Source organism: Pteropus alecto, unplaced genomic scaffold (genome assembly GCF_000325575.1).
Source record: "Pteropus alecto unplaced genomic scaffold, ASM32557v1 scaffold95, whole genome shotgun sequence".
In the NCBI taxonomy this organism is placed as follows: Eukaryota; Metazoa; Chordata; class Mammalia; order Chiroptera; family Pteropodidae; genus Pteropus; species Pteropus alecto.
The window spans coordinates 3027243-3047760 of NW_006441071.1; the positions used below are offsets into that span (position 1 = coordinate 3027243).

General features: G+C 33.6%; 1 protein-coding gene and 1 pseudogene across 5 annotated transcripts in view; both read right to left on the reverse strand.

The window, feature by feature from the left end:
* Positions 1 to 20518, reverse strand: part of CNTLN (centlein) — a 255799-nt gene that overhangs the window by 56714 nt on the left and 178567 nt on the right. For 3 of the 5 annotated variants that reach the window (XM_025051403.1, XM_006918351.3, XM_015594531.2), the window contains exons 16-18: positions 13379 to 13559; positions 9550 to 9643; positions 9225 to 9448 (exon numbers count right to left, since the gene is read on the reverse strand). In XM_025051403.1, the coding sequence (XP_024907171.1) occupies positions 9225 to 9448; positions 9550 to 9643; positions 13379 to 13559 (499 nt within the window). The remainder of the gene's footprint in view (positions 1 to 9224; positions 9449 to 9549; positions 9644 to 13378; positions 13560 to 20518) is intronic. The other 2 variants (XM_006918350.3, XM_015594533.2) reach the window with 1 other exon arrangement.
* Positions 5115 to 5230, reverse strand: LOC112485145 (annotated as a pseudogene).

Below are 20518 nucleotides of genomic sequence, written 5' to 3' on the forward strand. Positions count from 1 at the left end.
TCGGACAGAGAGGAAGTGGGTTGAGGGGCTGGGAGAATGGGGTGAAGGGTTAACGAAGTACAAATTAGTCACTGATGGATGGTCACGGGGATGGGGAGCATGGCATAGAGAATGCAGTTAGCATTAATACATTGGCTAGGTGGAGGGTCGGGGAGGGAGGGAGCAATTGGGGGGATCGTTTTATGAACTATATAGATGTCTAACCAATGTATGATATATTTGAAACTAATTTAAAAAATAAATCTAAAAAAAGAAAAAAAGAAAAGAAAAGAAATCAGTTCTCCAAGGAGACATAACAATCTTTAATGTGTATATGCCTAACAACAGAACATCAAGCTATAGGAGGCAAAAATTAATAGAATTACACAGAAAAATAAATAATTCCACTATCACAATTGGAGACTGTAACACCTTTCTGTTGGAAATGGAGAGATCCAGAAAATAAAAGCAGTAAGGACATTGTTGAGCTTAAACGAAGTTCAAAATAAACTGTATATAACTGACATCTACAGACTACTTCATCTAACAACTGCAAAATACATATTTTCCTTCATCTAATAACAGAAAAATATACACTCTTCTCAAGCTCACCTGGAACATTCACCAAAATAGACCACATTCCTGACCATAATACATACATTAACAAATTGAAAAGGACAGAAGTCATGTAATGCCTGCTCTTAGATCATAGATGAATTAAACTAGAAAGCGACAACTAAGACATACTTCAAATTAACACATGGCATCAAAGGAAAAATCTCAAAAGAAATTTTAAAATATTTTAACCTGAATAAAAATAAAAACACAACTTATCAAAATTTGTGGGACAACGTGAAAGCAATGCTTAGAGGAAAATTTATATCATTAAATGCATGTATTAGAAAAAAAGATCTAAAATCACTTATCTAAGTTTCTACCTTAAGACTCTAGAAAAAGAGGAGCAAATTGAAACTAAAGTAAGTACAAAAAAAATAAAATAAAATAAAAATTAAAGCAGAAATCAATGAAATTGAAAATAAAAGTCAATGAAACCAAAAGCTAGTTCTTTGAAAAGAACAATAAAATTGATCAGTCTCTAATTAGAATAACTAAGAAAAAAAAGACAAAGGACACAAATTACAAATATCAGAAATGACAGAAGGGATATAACTACAGGTCCTTGGACATTAAATTGATAATAAAAGAATATTATGAACAACTCTATGCCCACACATTTGATAATCTATGTGTAATAAACTAATTCCTTGAAACACAGAATATGTCAAAACTTACACAAGAAGAAATAGACAATCTTAATAGACCCATATCTACTAAAGAAATTGAATAAATAATTAATAACCTTTGAAATGAAAAGCAGCAGGCCCTTATTCACTGGTGAATTTTACTAAACTTTTAAGGGAAAAGATTATACCAATTCTCTATAATCTCTTTCAGAGGATGGAAGCAAAGAGAATACTTCCTAATTCATTCTATGATACCAGAATTACCCTAACACCAAAACCAGACAAAACCGTAAGAAAAGTTTAGATCAATACCTCTCATGAACATAGATGTACAAATACTCCACAAAATATTAGAAAATAAAATCCAACAATATAAAAAAAGAATTATACACTATGATCCAGGAAGCAAGACTAGTAAAATACTTGATAATCAATGAATATAGTCCTTTGCATTAAGAGACTAAAAAATAAAAATCACACAATTATATCAATAGATGCAGAAAAGTAATTGACAAAATTCAACACTCATTTAAGATAAAAACTCTAGTTAATTAGTAATACAGGGGAACATCCTAACTTGATAAAGAGTATCTATGAAAACCCTACAACTAACATCACACTTAATGGAAAAAAGCTTGAAGCTTTCCTACTAAGATCATAAACAAGGCAAGATGGTGCTTCTCACCCTGGCTTTTCAACATACTGGAAGTCCTAGCTAAGTCACCAAGATGACAAAAAAAAAAAGAAAAAAAAAAAGAAGAAATAAAGATTAAAAAGGAAGAAATAAAACTGTCTCTTTTTTTGCTGATGAAATGATTATTTTTGTAGAAAACCCAAAAGGAGAGACAAAAAGGAGAAAGAAAAAACAAAACAAAACAAAAAAAACTTCCTGGACCAAATAAGTGATTATAGCATTGTTGGAGAATACAAGGTAATATACAAAAGTCAATTCCTTTCCTATATACCATCAACGAACAAGTGGAATTTGAAATTAAAAGCAAAACACTAGCATCCCTAAAAAGAAAATACTTCAATAAATATCTAACAAAATATGCAGATCTATATGAGAAAAATTAGAAAACTCTGATAAGAATTAAAGAACTAAATCAATGAAGAGATGTTCCATATTCATGGACAGAAAGACATAATATCATTGGGATGTCACTTGTTCCCAGTTTGATCTATAAATTCATTGAAATCCCAATAAAAACCCCAGGATGTGGATACTGACAAACTGATTCTAAAGTTTACATAGAAAAGCAAAAGACCCAGATTAGTCAACAGAAGGAAGGAAGGAAGAAATTGGTTAATGGAACATAATAGAGAGCCTAGAAACAGACCCACATAAGTATAGTCAACTAATTTTTGACCAAAAAAGCAAAGGCAATACAATGGAGATAAGATAGTCTTTCCAACAAATTGTGCAAGAACAATTGATTATCTACAGGCAAAAAAAAAAAAAACTCTAGACAAAGACCTTATGTCCTGTCCTTAATGAAAATTAATTCAAAATGGATCATGGACCTATGTGTAAGATGCAAAACTAAAAAACTCCTAGAATATAACATAGGAGAATCTTTAAATGACCTTAGGTATGGCAATCACTTTTTAGATATAGCACTAAAGGCATGAAAAAGAATAAATGATAAGCTGGACTTTGTTAAGATTAGATTGTTAGATATAGATTGTTAGATATAGCACTAAAGGCATGAAAAAGAATAAATGATAAGCTGGACTTTGTTAAGATTAAAAAGTTCTGTTCTGTGAAAGACAATGTTGAAAGAATGAGAAGGCCTATTCTGCCACAGACTGGGAGAAAATATTTGCAAAAGACACACCTGATAAAAGACCGTTATCTAAAATATACAAAGAACTCGTAAAAGTCAGCAGCAAATAACAAGCAACCCAATTAAAAGTGGGCGAGACCCAAAAATTTTACAAAAGAAAATAAACAGATGGCAAATAAGCATTAAAACTATGCTGTACATCATGTTATCAGGGATATTCAAATTAAAACAATGAGATACCACTACACATCTATTAGAATGGCCAAAATCCAGAACACTGACAACAAATGCTGGTGAGAATGAGGAGCAATAGAAAATTCCTTCATTGCTGGTGGAAATGCAAAATGGTACAGCAACTTTGGACAACAGTTGGTGGTTTCTTACAAAACTAAACATATGCTTACTATATGATCCAGCAATCGCTCTCCTTGGTACTTACCTAAAGGCATTGAAAACCTATATGCATACAAAAACCTGCACATAGATGTTTATAGCAGCTTTATTCATACTTATCAAAGCATGGGAATAATCAAGATACCCTTCAGTAAGTGAACAGATACATAAACTGTGGTACTTCCAGACAATGGACTATGTATTCTTCAGTGCTAAAAGAAATAAACTATTGAGCTATGAAAAGACATGGAGGAACTTTAAGTACATATTACTAAAAGAAAGAAGCCCATCTGAAAAGCCTGCATATTGTATGATTCCAACTACAGACACACCTTGTTTTACTGCATTCTGTTTTATTGAGCTTCACAGCTGTTGCATGTTTTACAAATTGAAGGAAAGACCCTTTACTAGCAAAAAGATTATGCTTTTTGCTTTATTGAGTTACTTTATTATGGTTGTCTGGAATTGAACCCCAATATCTCTGAGGTATGCCTATATATGACTTTCCAAAAAATGCAAAACTATGGAGATAGTATAAAGATCAGTAGTTGCTAGAGATTGGGGAGAGGGATAAATAGGTGGAGCACAGAGGATTTTTAGGGCAGGAAAAATTGATACATGGATGGATACATGCCATTATACATTTATCCAAACCCAAAGAATGTACAATGCCAAGAGTAAACCATAAGGTAAATGATAGAGTTTAGGTGATTATGATGTATCAATTGTAGGTTCATCAATTATAATAAATATACCTCTATGGTGGGTATATTAATAATGGTAGAGTCTATGTATGTGTGGGGACAGGGGGTATATGTTATATCTCTGTACCTTCTCCTCAATTTTGCTGTGAACCAAAAGTGGTTCCAAAAAATTACTCTGAATAAAAAAAAATACAAATCCATTGCTCACAAGTTCTACCTTCTGTAAAACACTAGAACACAGTTCAGCTAAGTTCTTTTTTACTCTGTAACAAAGATTGTCTTTCTTCTGGTTTCTAATAACACGTTCCTCATTTCCATCTAAGACCTCTCTAGAATACCTTTAATGTCTATATCTCTAGTATGCACCTCAAAACTTTTCCGGCATCTACTCATTACCCAGTTCTAAAGCTGCTTCCACATTTTTACATACTTGTTACAATAGCACCCAGCTCTCCAGTGCCACAATCCATATTAGTCTACTCAAGTTGCTAGAATAAAAATACATAGACTAGATGCCTTAAACAGCATGCATTTAATTTCTTAGAATTCTGGAGGCTGGAAGTATGAGATCAGAATGCCAGTATGGTCAGGTTCTAGTGAGAGCTCTTTCCGGCTTGCAGACAGTTACTTTTTCACTATGTCTCCCCACAGAGAGGGAGTGTTCTATCTCTCATCTTATAAGGGTACTTAGCCCATCATGAATGCCTCTTCCTAATGATCTCACTAAACCTAATTACTTCCCTAAGGCCCCATCTTCAAACACCATAACATTGGGGATTAAGACTTCAACATAGGAATTCTGGGTGTCACAATTCAATCTATAGCAAGAATTCACCTCTTAAAACCTATTTTGTTATTTAAACAAATAAACAGAGAAAATTAACAAAATAACTCACATACAAATGGATAATAAGGATTATTCTGCTTTCTCTAAACATGTTATTTCAGGAGAGAGCTTTTTAGAAAATCAGGTTTTTTTTGTTTCTTTTTTTGTTTGTTTTTATTTATGCCTACAGTTCCTGGTCTTCCTAGGTGGTCTCCCATCCAAGTACTAACCAGGCCCAACCCTGCTTAGTTTCCGAGATCAGACATTGGGTTTGTTTAGGGTGGCATGGCCACAGACCATGGACTGTGGCTCCACTGGGGCGCAAACCCAGGACCTTCTGCATGTAAAGCAGACATGCTAACCATTACACTATGGAACCACGTCCAAGAAAATAAGTTTTATAGTATGTAAAATTCCACCAACATTTACATATGATATCTATCATTTGATATCTATCAGTCAATATCTTATACATAATTATTTACTACGTAATGCAAAGCATTCAAAAGACTTTCTGAAAGGTGCATTTATGGTTAAGGCGGTATTTTCCTTTACGATATGGATTCTGGTAGTTTGCCTCTGGGAGTCAATGTTATTTAAATCTGTATAATGACACATATGTGACTATAAGGGAGTTTCCACAGTCATAATACACTTAAGCAATACTACTGGAACAAAAGAGTATGGCATTTACATCTTGTTATTCTTAAGACTTGGGACTCATTTTTCATGTTTCTGATGAATTATGAGTAAGGCTCTTAAGTCAAGGAACTAAGCATTCAAACTGGAAAAGCTGATCAATATTGTTAGCTTTAACATATTGCTATTCCCTGTTCACTTTTGCAATAGAGAATTGAATGTGTTAGGAAAAAAAACATTATTTTAATTAAAAACTAATTTTAAGAAAATTCTCCTTAAATATATTTTACTTTGTTGAGTTTAATTGAAGTAAGTGCTTCATGTAATAATAGGTTCTTTCATATCTAAAAGTGTTACATAGCTTTTACATTTTACCATATTTATTACTTAACAAATTTTTATGTTGGCAGTAGGCTTTGTTAAATTCAATAGATAATGATTTTCATTATATTGATCTGTCAGAAATGAATATATTACCAATAAACTCATTGAGATACTGCTACTTGTCTTGATATTTTCCTATTTAAAGCCAATATTTAAAAAAGTTTTACTGAGATATAAATTGATATATCACATTAATTACTCATTTTAAGTGTACAATTCGGTGTTTTAAGTATATTCACAGATATGTTCAACTATGACCACAGTCAATTTTAGAACATTTTCATGGCTTTAAAAAGAAACCTATACACTTTAGCAATCACTTCCATATTCTTCTGTCCCTCCCAGTCTGAAACATTTACTAATATACTTTCTGTATTTATAGATTTGCCTATTCTGGATATTTCATGTAAATGGTAGAGTATGTGTTCCTTTGTGACTTGCTTCTTTCATTAGGTATAATGTTTTTAAGGTCATCCATGTTGTAATATGTATCAATACTGTTACTTTTTTGTAGTTTAATAATATTTCCTTGTATGTATGTGCCACGATTTGTTTATCTATTCCTCAACTAATGGACATTTGGATTGTTTGTACATTTTGGCTATTATTAATAATGCCACTATGAACAATACCGCCTGAACATGTACTATCTTCTTGTACAGAGCCTTAAGGTAAAACAGAGGTAAGACCTTAGGTTTCCTCATTTCTTTCCTGAGCATGCACATAGATCTATGAATGCATGTGTTCTCCAGATTCCCAGGAACGTGTCAGAGCCTTGCGAAACTCTTAAGAACATCTCATTTCCCACCTTTTCCTTTTAAGCTATTTAGTTATTATATCGTTTGACCTAAACTGGAATCCATCACCTCAGGCAGACTGAAGTTAAAATAGTTGCCTATAATTGTTTTTGATACACCATCTCTTCCCCACTGCTCCTCCATTACCCCCAGGAAGAAGACTGTTCACAATGAATGAGATCAGAGTCATCTTTTAACTGGGGTCTTCCAGAGAACCATCACATAAGTCATATAATGACAGTTATTAGGGGATGAGACTTTGAAGGAATTCCAGCTCTATTCTGCTTCTTCTGGAAGCTGCTAGGCTGCATGGAGAATATGAACCATCATTTTTCCTAGGCTACTGCTGAGCTGAGAGAGTGGGAGATGGAACTAAGGCAAATTAAAATGCCACAATTTCCTGTTCTTATTTATATTCAGCTGTTTTGTGTGTTTGTTTGTTTGTTTTAAGTAAACACTCTCTAGATTGTTGCAAGTCTTTGGTGAATTTCCAGAGTTCGACAGAGGAATGTAAGTGTCCCTCAATGTGCACAGAGTCTCAATAAAGTGCTTTATAGATTTCATGTAAAATACTTTTATATGATATTTAATCTTTAAATAACAAATTTATTTCTGAAAAAACCTATAACTTCCCAAGTCACCAATTAATTGCCTTAGGAATATTATATTAACCCTTATTAGATTCTGTATCCAGCGTTATAAAAATGTTGATTCCTGGTGATTTTTGCCTGTTTTCATTGTTTTTATAGAGGAGTAAATGTTCAAAGTCCTTATACCAATAGTGATGCATTCTACATGGAAAACTTTGAAAACATTATGCCAAACAAAAGGAGCCAGACACAAAGCCCAAATATTGTATGATTCCAACTATATAAAACGTGTAAAATAGGCAGAGCCATACAGATAGAACGTAGATTAGTGGTTGCCTAAGGCTGGGAGAAATGGGAGAATGGAAAAACGATAGCAGAACAGTGCAAGGTCTCTTTTAGAGATTATGAAAAGGTTTGAAAATTGATTTTGGTGATAGTTGCACAACTTTTTCAAAATAGTAACAACCACTGAATTAAATGAGAGAATTGTATGGTATGAGAATTAACTCTCACTAAAATTATTACAAAAACATAATAACAATAGGTAATTTTAATACTTTACTCTCAATAATTGATAGACTTAGAAAACCAAGGATATCAACAAGTTGAAGGATATGGCAAGGATATGGACAAGTAGAGCATCATTATTAATCAGTTAAGCCATTACATATACTCAACCCAACAAAAGCAGAATGCTCATTCTTCTCAAGTGCATATGGAACATCCTCCAGGATCTACAATGTGTTAAGCCACAAAGCAAGCTTAATATATTTGTAAAAACCAGACCACACAAAATAACTTCCAGATCAAATTTGTGGTGACAGAAAGAAATCTAACTATGGGCAGTGAACACACAATGCAATATATATATGCCTTACTGTTGAATTATACACCTGAAACTCACTGGATTTCATTAACCAATATTACCATAATAAAAATTAAAAAAATAAAAAATAAAATAAAATAAAAAAAGTTCCAGTGTAATTTTGGAACATTGGTCAGGTTTGAGTAAAAGGCTTCTCTGGGAATGAAGCCAGAACACAGTTCTTAATAGTATAACATTAAATTCTTTACAATTAAAACATTTCTAAGTATTGCCTGAATCAAAGCAATAAATATTAGAAGTGAAAAATTTAAATGTAATTAAAAATTTTTGTGATCATGATTTTAAAATTATTTTCAAAAATGTTTAAAAGAATTCTTCTGTGTAAAAACAACAATGAATTTCTAAAAATCATTCCTTATACAAATATCTTTAAGAATGGCAACATAAGGGACAATCTTTTCTTTTTCATTTGCTTTAAGATAAGATTATAATAACCAGTAGTAAGGTATAATATATCTAAAAATAGTTGCAGAAAACTAAATTTACCTGAATAAAAGAAGCATAAATAAATTATAGGAACACATTAACATAGATATTTATCTTAAAATCTTCACATTTTAAACTAGTATTTGCAAACAGAATCTAAGGCAATTACCAGTTAATAGTGTGATATATAATGATAAATCCAAAGTTTAGACATGGGCAAATGGGCAAGCTAAATACATTACGGAGCTGCTTTTAAAATCTAAGATATAATGCAATAATAATATCATACAAAAATGTTAAGATGAAAAGAAAAACTAAGTGGAAAAAAATGCTAGTAAAATGTTTGTCTTTTTCATTTGCTACTCTCTTCCTCATACAGGTTGTTCCTTAATATGACTTTATTAAGGAAATCTAGGTATTAAACTAATTATATTAGTTAGCAGTGCCTGGGATTTTGTGTTAACTCATAGACACATCTAACACAAATATGAATCAAACAACACATGTAAAACAAAACATCTGCTTTTATAATACAGTCTATTATAATTTATTTTTAAACTTCCCTGTACCTTTATTGTCTGTCTGCTTGTCTGAAATCGTTGATCAGATACTTGCTGCTGATGAAGGAGCTTTTCGTTGACTTCTTTATATTCTTTAGCAGACAATTCTGCTGTTTTTCTGGCAGTCTGAAGCACACTGTTTTGTTGTTGCAAGGATATGATCCGTTCTCGTAATAAAATAATATTGCTACTTGATTTCTGGGCAGTTATATTTTTCCACTTTTCTCTGTTAACTGAGAAAATATAACTCTATTATATAAAAATGATGTTGTTCATAATAATTTAAAAATCACATAAATTACAAAGACATTGTCAATTTCATATGCATTCTTACCTCTGGTAGGAACTGTTGTATGTGAACTCTTTTGAATGTCACCATTCTTCTTTTGAAAAGATGGTTTTTTGGCATTCTTGTAATGAAAATAATCCTAAATTTGAAGGTTTCATAAAAACTAGATCATTACTCAGTTATGACTTCAAGTGAACCAATATAATAAATTTCTTTACTTAAAAATATATTTATTCATGCAGTTTTAAAAAATCTAGACAATAAAATTCTATAATTGATACCAAGAACCCATAAATGAACAAATGCATCCACTAAAGTTGACAGAGAGAACAGAAGATAACAAATACAACATCAACCCCAAAGTAGTAGAAATTTAACCTGGGGACTATTTAAAACCTAGGAGTACATATAGTAAAAGCAACAAAAATAAAGTATTTAATAACTTATTCTCCAGAAATCTCGGTCCTTTTCTCAGAGACTGTTCTCTGTTGCATGTAGTCTGATGAATCCCTTCTGACAAATGAAGCTAAAATATTGTTGATGATAACAAAGTAAGTTTCCTTGAAGCTGTATGTTTTCCTCTTGGCATTCCAATACACTAAGGTTAAATAAAGTAAAGCTATGTTGACTTTTGTTCCAAAATGTCTCAACAATTTAAAAAGCTTTCCCAAAGCAAAATTTGTAATAGGAATATGTTTCAAAATATTATAAATCTCAATAATAAAATATGTGGTCTTAGGTATTTGTTGACTGGGAAACAGGAATAATTTCAATCTAGAAAACTATTTCATTAAAACAAAAATTGTTTTTCAAAGATCTCAATTCAGGAACAAATAAATAATTATAGTAAAAATGGAAAGAAAAATAAATTTGACCCAATGTTATTATAACAATGAGCCATATATTTTATGTTGAGGGGTACATAAATTATACTATATTATGTATAAGGCATGGCCCAAAAGTAATAAAACTATTTATTAATACAAACACAAGAAACTCCTATCTAAGATAAGGTTTTCCTTTGAAATAATTATTTTCCTTTAAACTATGTTTCATTTCTCAAAATATTTTTGAAATGTCTCATTTGAACTCATCTTCAAAACCAGTTTATAAGATATATTCTTTAAAAGTTTCAATGCCTTATTAAGATTCAATTAATATTTAAATGCTATTACTGAGTACTGTAAAAAGATCCAAAACAGAACTACCAAATTATAAATACTAGTCACTACTCTTGGTATCATATTAAATGGACCTAAAATAAAAAGTACTGGACTTCCATTTCCAGTATTCTTACTGACTAGAAATTCAGAAAATTTTTCATACTTTGAAACACAGTTAAAATGTCTTTGTAACATGACAAAATATTAAGGGAAATTCTGAGGTCAAAAATAAAGTGAAAGCAGGAATTGAGATGGACAAGTGACCAACAAAATACAGGACAACTGATAATTCCTTGTGACCTTGAAATTCCATTTAAATAGGAAGGCAGAATACAGAAGACAGAAAAGAAAGGCCCCTACTCAAGATGAGAAATTTGAGGTCACAAAGTTAAGACATTGTGTATGTATGAACAGTTTGTACCTTTTTTTACTGATGATTAGTATTCCATGTATGGATGCACCATAGTTTGTTTAATCATTCAGCTAAATGAAGAAAATTTTAGTTGTTGCTAGTTTTTGGCTATTACAAATAAAGCTGCTATGATCATCTAGGTACAGGTTTTGGGGTAGACATAATTGTTCATTTTTGTGGGATAAGTATCTAAGAATAAGATAGCTGGGTTGTACAGTGATTGTATGATTAACTTTTTTTAAAAAAAGAAACTGCTAACTGTTTCCCAAAGTACTATACCACTTTATATTCACACCAGAAACATAAAAGATATTCAGTTTCACTGCATCCTTGCTAACATTAGTATTGTCACTATTTTTTATTTTAGCTGTTCTAATGGATCTATATCTCATCAAGGTCTTAATCTGCATTTCTCTAATGGTTAATAATGTGGAACACATTTATATATGCTATTTGCCATCCATTTATCCTTTTTGGTGAACTGTCTGTTCATGTTGCTTTATTTTCTACTGTTGACTGCATTAGAATGATGATGTTTGGTTCCTTAAAAGACTCCATTAAGAAGACCCTTGAAAAGGCACACTATGGAGTAGGGCAAAATATCTACAACGTATATAATCATCCAACGGCTCATATATAGCATACATAAGAACTTCTACAAAAGAATAAGAAAAATACAGACAACTAATTTGTAAAATGAGCAGAGACCTGACGAGGCAATTTGCTAAAGATTTCCAAATGGTCAATAATCATGAAAACGTACTGAACACCTTATTAGCAATCACAAAAATATAAATTAAACCCACAATAATATACCTCAACATACATACAAAAGTGGCTGAGATGAGAAATACTAACATACCAACTGTTGATGAAGAGCAGTAAAAATTTTCACAGTTTGCTGGTAGGTGCAACAAATTGGTACAACACTTAGAAAACAGCGTTATCAACTAAAGCCTTAGAAAAATATAAGCTATGGTACAGTAATTCCACCCCTAGTATTTCATTCCACCCTTGTATTTCATGCCCACGCTTATGCAATAGAAAACATGTACAAGAATATTCATTGCAATATTATTTACAAGAAATCCCAACCGAAGTAACCTAAAATTCAGCGGTAGAATGGATAAATAAATTGAGGCATATTCAGACAATGGAATACTATATACGACAATGAAAGTGAATAAACTCCACATAATAAACAAAAGATATACTGTATAGAATCTATAAAATTTAAAAACAGGCAAAAATTAACCATAATTTTAAGAGAGATGAAATTATAAAGAAAGGGAAGCGAGTGATTAAAGTTAAAATAATGGTTATCTTGGGTTAGTGAGAAGTTCTGAAGTTCTAATATTTTCAAAACACAATGGCTAAGATTTGGTCAACATTTATTTTCTGACTGCAATGTGTAGAGATCTGTTCAGGGTAGTTTATACTATTTTCACTTATTATATGAATGGAATTATGAGTTAGTTATATTTATAAACTCATTATGCTGCACATAAATGACTAGAACTAAAAAAATTCCCAGGAAAAAAAATATGTGGCAAATAGGAAATTTCTATAAGATCTATCTATTTATCAATCAATCAGCAGGCACTAGCATACAATTCTCCATTTGAACTTTATTGTAGTGGTAACTAAAACAGACTTTTGTCATCCATGACCTTTTACTTCAAAAGTTCTTGCCATATCTCAAAAAATAAACACTTTGGATTTGATTTTTAAAGAACTCTATACATTAATTAAAAGACAATTTTTACAACAAAATAAAGTGATCTTTCCTCTGTTTTTCACTGATTTATGCTGAATAAATCAAGGGAGAAACGATGTTATCGATAGTCAAAATTATTGAATAAGTTGTTTTGGAACATTACATTTTTAAGATTTAAAATACATTGAGAAACTAGGTAAATATAAGAAATTTATAGATTTAGTCAAACTAAATAACTATCATCACAAAGGCTAATAAAACAGAAGTTTCTAGGCTTGGCATATTTCATATACCTGAAAACAATAATGAGCTTATTGTCATCTTTATTTTTGGTGACTCAGATATAAATCCCTTAAGATTTATATTTAGGAGAATATGATTTCCATTTTATCTATACAATAAACTGTAACAAATTGAACTTGAAAATTATTAAAAAGTATATCTTTTTCACTGCATACTTAAAAAAAAGTTAATTTTTAAGGACACAAATTAAATCACTGGCAACAAAATTTGATTTAAGTTATGAAGCATAAGATAAAAATAAAAGCATAGCTTATAGTTAAGCAAAACAGTGTCATTTACCTTTGGAGTCTTGCCAGCTGTATTTGAATATATTTGTACTATTTCTTTTCCTTGCTTTTGGCTGTCTTCTGTTTGATCACTTTCTTTCTGGTCTGCTCCATCTTCTATAGGACTTATTTTCTGGGATGTTTCTACAATAATTGTTCCCAAATTTTGAGAGGTCTGTGTTTCGGAATCACTGCTTTTGGAAAAAAAGGGGAGGCATAAAACCCAAGAAGAAAAGTTGTAAATGTATCTTTTTTAATTTCAAGACTAAAAATATTATAGCACGCATTGCATATAGAGCTATAAGTTTAATTTTAGAATTTGCTGGTTCTCAATTTTAAGAAAGAAAATTAGTCTAAACATATTGTACAAAATTATGAAATCTCATCAAGAAATGAAGTTATCTAGTATCAACTGACTACTAGCATCACTTCTATAGTATTTCTGCTACGTGTTAACTTAGAAAGCACAAGTTTTAACAGGGTTAGAGTATTCACTACTTTCTGAGCCAGAGCAGAAAGCTTTAACATTGTAGCAGAAAGTTATTCCATAGTCTGGGACAAAATATGAACCTCTGAGGCTTTCACTCATTGATCCCAGATTCATTTCTTATGGTCATTTATCATTCAATAAAATACTTGTTAAGCACCAGCTATGTGCCAGACCTTTCCTGGGCACAACGAATAAAGCAGTAAGTGAATAAGGTAGATAAAAATCGCTACCCTCATGTAGTTTTCATCCTAGAGGGGTGGGGGGAAGGAACAGGTAACAAGAAGAATAAGTAAAATATATAGTACGTGAATAGTTGCATTAAAGAAAAAACATAAAGCAAAGAAGGTCAGAAGTGCTGAGGCTGAGTAGAACCTACAAGTCCAATCCTTTTTCTGCACTGATGATCTTTAACTGTTTAAACACACTTATATGATACTTGAGGCATCTCTAAGAAAAACATCCCTAGCTTGTTCAAATACTCCTAATATATATGCTTTTGAGACTCTTCAATACTCTGGTCACTCTTGAATGTGCTTCAGCTTATTCTGATGTAGCATTATGCTCAGAATTCAATTTCATATTCTAAGTGTACTATGAGAAGTATTTAGTAGAACTGGTAGATGGAGACTAAAATTGTCTAAGCTTTCCTGGCATGTATATTGTGCTGTTGACTCATACAGGATTTAACAAAGCCTCATAAAAATTTTTCATGTAGACTATTGCAAAGTCCAATATTTTTCCATTCTGTAGTTCAGTGATTGGCATTTTATAGACAAATAAATAACTCTGTAGTCTTCTGTATAACTGTATCACCCCAGTCTATTGAGATTTATGGAGAATTTTTTCTAATTTTTATATATATTTTTAAATTATAGTTGCAATACAATATTATTTTAGTTTCAGGTGTACAACACAGTAATTACACTTATATAACTTATGAAGTAATTACCCCTATAAATCCAGTACCCATTTGGTCTGACACCATACATAGTTATTATAATAATACTGACTAAATTCCACATGCTATATTTTACATCCCCATAACTGCTTTGTAACTACCAATTTGTACCTCTTAATCCCCTCCCCCTTCACCCAGGCCCCCAATCTAACAACCATCAAAATATTCTCTGTATCTATGAACTTCTTTATGTTGTTTATCCTGTTCTCTAGATTCCACATATGACATTTTAAGACATTTGTCTTTCTCTGATTTAATCCACTCAGCAAAATATCCTCTAGGGTCGATCCATGTTGTTACAGATGACAAGATTTCATTTTTTTTAGGATTAATATTCTATATATGAGTAATATTTTATATATTAATATTTTATAAGTAATATTCTATATATATACATATATGTACACACACACACACACACACACACACACACACACCACCTCTTTATCTATTCATCCATTGATGGACACCCAGGATGCCTTCATATCTTGGCTATTGTAAATAATGCTACAATGAACATATGGATTCACATGTCCCTTCAAAACCATGTTTTGGGCTTTTTCGGCTAAATATCCAGAAGTGAGATAACTGGTCCTTCTTTGTCTTTTGTTATAGCCTTTGTTTTAAAGTCTGTTTTGTCTGGTATAAACATTGCTACCCCAGCTTTTTTGTTTGTTTCCATTTTCATGAAACATCTTTATTCATCCTGTGTCTTTCAATCTGAAGTGAGTCTCTTATAGGCAGCATTATATAAGGGTTTTGTTTTCTTATCCATTTAGCCACCCCATCTTTTGACTGGAGACTTTAATCCATTTCCATTTAAAGTAATTGTTGATAGATATGTAGTTATTGCCATTTTATTTTTCATATTTTTATCTTTTTTCTTTTCACTTCTTTTTAAAGAAGTCCCTCCAACATTTCATGCAGTACTGGCTTGGTGGTGATGAACTCTTTTAGCTTTTTCTTGTCTGGGAAGCTCTTCATCTACTCTTAGATTCTAAATGATAGCTTTGTTGGGTAGAGTAATCTTGGTTATATACGTCCTTGCTTTTTATCGCTTTGAATATTTCCTGCAATCCCTTCTGGCCTGCAAAGTTTATGTTGAGAAATCAGCAGACAGTCTTATGGGGACTCCCTTATAGGTTAACTATACTCTGTCTTTAACCTTTAGCATTTTAATGATGATGTGTCTTAGTGTGGGCATAATTGAGTTCATCTTGTTTGGGACTCTCTGAGCTTCCTGGTCTTGTATGTCTATTTCCTTCAGGTTAGGGAAGTTTTCAGTCATTATTTCTTAAAATAGGTTTCAATACCTTGCTCTGTTCTCTCTCTTCTTCTGGTATCCTTATGATGCGAATGTTGGTGTGCTTGACATTGTCCCAGAGGTCCCTTAAACCATCCTCATTTTTTTGGATTCTTTCTTCTTGTTGCCGCTCTGATTGGATGTTTTCTGCCACCTTATCTTCTAAATCACTGATTCAATCCTCTGCTTTATTTAATCCACTGTTGATTCCTCCTAAAGTGTTCCTCATTCCAGTTATTGTATTCTTCATTTCTGACTGGTTCTTTGTCTTGTTTCCTATCTCCGCTTTTATGTTTTCTATCTCTTTGCTAAAGTTCTCACTGAGCTCATCTATTCTTCCCCTAAGTTTATCAATATCCTTATAGACAGTGTCTTGAACTCTGCATCTGGTAGATTGCTTGTCTCCATTTTATTTAGTTCTTTTTCTGGAGCCTTCTTCTGTTCTTTCATTTGGGACATGTTTGTCTCCTCATTTTTCCTGCCTCCCTATGTTTGTTTCTATGTATTAGGTAGGGCTGCTATGACTCCTGGTCTTAGTAGAGTGGCCTTATCTAGTAGGTGGGCTGTAGGGCCCAGTAGCACATCTTCCCTGTTCACCTGAACCAGGTGTTCCAAGTATGTTATTTCTATGAGTTGTGTGTGCCCTCTTGATGTAGTTGAGCCTTGGTTGCTGTATGCGTGTCAATGGAAGGCACTGACCCTCAAGCTGACTTATTGTGGGGACCAGCCAATGACAGTCTGATCCTACAGAGCAGGATTTGCTTTAGCAGGGCTCTGGTGCCTGCACTTTCTGCCCTTTGGGTGTTCTGTCTTCAGATGTGATCCCAGGTGGTGCTGTGGCTCAGACGGAAGCCAGCCACCGGGCATGTAGGCTGGGGCCTCCTGGGAGGAGCTCTACTACAAGCCAAATTCAGCTGCAGCCTGTGCTCTTCCCAGGACCAGCTGGTATGAGCCACCAAGCAATCTGCAGATGGCCACCACCACTCACGCTGGGCATGGAAGTGCCTCAAGAGTCCAAGCCACACACCGAGGACAGCTGCTGCTAGTGCTGGGCTTGGGGCTGCTAAACAAGAGGTACGGGGCACACTGAGGCCAGATGCTACTTGTTTGGGTTTTGTGAACCTTTGAGAGATTTTAGGAAAGTCTGCAGCATGAGCCAAGACAAGCCATTTGCATGGAAAAGCCACTGGAAGTGATTTGGATGGGCCCACTAGTTGGGAGAGGCAGGATCTCAGGGAATCCCAAGAGCAGGGCAACCTGTGTTAGCCAAGTTGATGAAGACTCAGATATGGCAGCTGCCTGGGTGTACAAGTCAGGTGAGGGAGGGATGAACAATAGAACAATGGCCTCTTCCAGCTCTTCTCCCTGGGGGAAAGCTGACCCTTTAGCCCTCACTGCAAATCCATACAATTCAGTTCCTCTTAGTGTGTCTCTAGAGCCTTGCAAGTTGCTGCCCCAGTGCTGGAGTTCAGAGCACGTGAGTCCATCACCAAGTAATTCTACACGTCAGCCCCTTAAGAGGAATGTCTGTGACCTCAGAGGCCCTTCGTCTTACTCAGTCACAATCTCCACTGGTTTTCACAGCCAGAAGTTGTAGGGACTTCTCTTCTGTGTACTGGCACCCTGGGCTGGGGAGCCCGGGGTGGGGCTTGGACCCCTTTCTCCTTGGCGGAATCTCCATAGTTGAGATATCCTTCTTGATTTTCAACTGCCACATGTGGGTGTGGGACCAGCCAGTTTTGCATCACTGCCTCTCCTACCAGTCTCAAGGTGACCTTTTCTGTGTGTTCCCAGTTGTAGGACTTCTGTTCAGCTAGACTTCAGGTGACTCCCAATGATGGCTATTCTGTAGTTTAGTTGTAATTTAGATGTGGTTGTGAGAGGAAGCAAGCACAGCGGTTAACTACTCTGCCATCTTGACCAGAATTCTAATAAACAGAGATCTTTGGAGATTTCAATTCTACTTTGTAAAATAGTTCCTATCCCTTTCAATGTCATATTATATACAAATTAGATAAACTTGCTTTGCTGAAATTCAGTTTTCCTTCTCGAAGGTATTAACACCAACTCCTGATTATCATTCATCACTGAATAGGCACTGATAAAGGTAATTTGTATACAGAGACCACAAAATGGGGGGCTACCCCAGTGGCCCAGCCCATGTCAGAAATCTTAACCTGAGTCGGCCACACCTATGGGAAATGCCACTGAGGGAAAACAGAGTTTGCCAACCCAAAATATGTCTTTTACAATATTGATTATATTAAGCTGGTTATTTTCAAGAAACGAGACTCAGGAAAAACCTTTGACTTTTTCCTTTACTGCCTAAAAGAATTTAGATAGCACTCCTGCTCCAGGAAGGGAGATATAATCATAGATAACTATAGTTAATATGAACTAGCATGTAATACACAGAGAGGGACCTAGCAAGTCCTTTTTGATCAAAGTTCTCTCTGTGTCTCATTGTGAAAAATAGCCCAGCAAACATTTATTTACCAAACATTTGCTTTTCTATTTCCATGTGAATTGCCTATCTCTCCTTTGAAGTCCCAAACCACAACCCCCATACTGTTGTGGAACACCTGCATGTACACACACAATAAATTCAGTCATTTTCTTCTGTTACTCTGTCTCATGTTAATTCGATTATTAGTCCAGCCAGAAGAACTTAGAAATGTAGAAGGACTCTCTGTCAAGCCAGCCAGGAGAACTTAGAAATGTAGAAGGAAAATTAATTTTTCTGCCCCATACCTCACTGTCAAGGAAATCTAACCTAAACTAATCACAGTCCTCCAACTCAGCTTTAGTTAGTTTACTTTACCCTAGAAAGTAGCACCTGCTTTCCTTATTAGGAAATTCTCCTACCTCATAATACCCTGTTTCTGCATTGCCTCTAATAATGCTCTATAAATCTCTCTCTCATCCAAATTTCCTCAGGAAGCAGACTCCAGTGCTTGCTAGGTTCTTTACTCTCCTAATCTGTCTCTATTAATTTGATTATTAACTCAGATAAAGAATTTAGACAGGTGGAGGAAAGTTATATTTTTTGTACCCCCACAACCCTAAATCTAAAACAGACCACTATTAGGGACTTAAAGAAACTTAAGAAAATAAAAGGAAATGTATGCCATTATAAAAAAAGACAGAATTATGGAAAATTGTTCAATATGTCTGTTGTACCTTGAATAAAGGACATCAAACTCATTACTAAATTGTATTATCTTTGTCATTTGACAGCATGCTCTTGTAGTACTATTATTCAATTATGGGAAATAAATATTAATAAGGTGATAATTTTATAATATAGTATATTCATACATATAAAGAACAAAGTTCTATTTTTTTCATTACCTAAGTAAATTTCTTATATTTCAGACTATTAGAAGACAAAAGAAATACACAGTTCTTAAGTCCTGAAGCTCCACTGTGGGATTTCTAATTGTTTAAGAATTATTTGCAGCTGAATGATTCCTGAGACTGTTCTGTCAGGCAAAAAATGTAACACTTAATCCTCACAGTTTAAAACTGAGTTTCAGTGTTAAATAACTTAAATGACAATCCTATGTTTTAAGAGATACGTTTTAAGTATGTGATATATCTCCCAAAACATGTGACCCTCTGCACGTGCACTAATATGAAATTAGAATTGAGTGTATTAGTTAACTTTGATATATTTATTCATACATACATACTCATACATGAGTAAACTGCATCACTATATTATGAAGAATGTGGTAGTACCAACTGGCTGAGATATAATTAGCAGCTGAAATAGAATTTCCTTGAAGACATAGATAAATGCTTAGTGGGTTTTAAGCTAACTAGGATTTTATCTCTAATTGCTTTTGAGGACTGGAAAATAAACCTTAGAAGAGGTAATAAAGAATGAGAACACAGATTTGGTCCTTCTTCCTTACCTTCATAATTTTGTTGAGTTTTTTTACATGCCCAGTGACAAGGGGCTTGACCCAAAGATCATTTAAAACAGTGGCCGCCAAACTTCTCTGCATATTGGAATCAGCTGAGCACTTCAAAAAATAGTGAAGTTGTATCCCATTCCAAAAGCTAAGATTGGATTGTTCTGGGGGTGTGGCCTGCATTTTGGAATTTTTATAAGATCCCCAGGTGATTCTAATATGCAAACAAGTTTGAGAACCACATTTTATAATGTCTCAGTTCTATGTCTGTGATTAAGAAAACTATCTGGAGACATCTTGAGAGATGTCTTGCCACTGCGAAGTTCTGCCACTGCAAAACGTGCCTTCTGGGATATTGATTTTTAAGCTGGTTATTAAGAAATAAAAGACTCAGAAAGAACCTTTTAACCTTCCCTTTTCTACTAAAGGAATGCAGATAGAAAAATCTGCTTCAGGAAGGGAACCTCAGCATAATCACCTTAGCA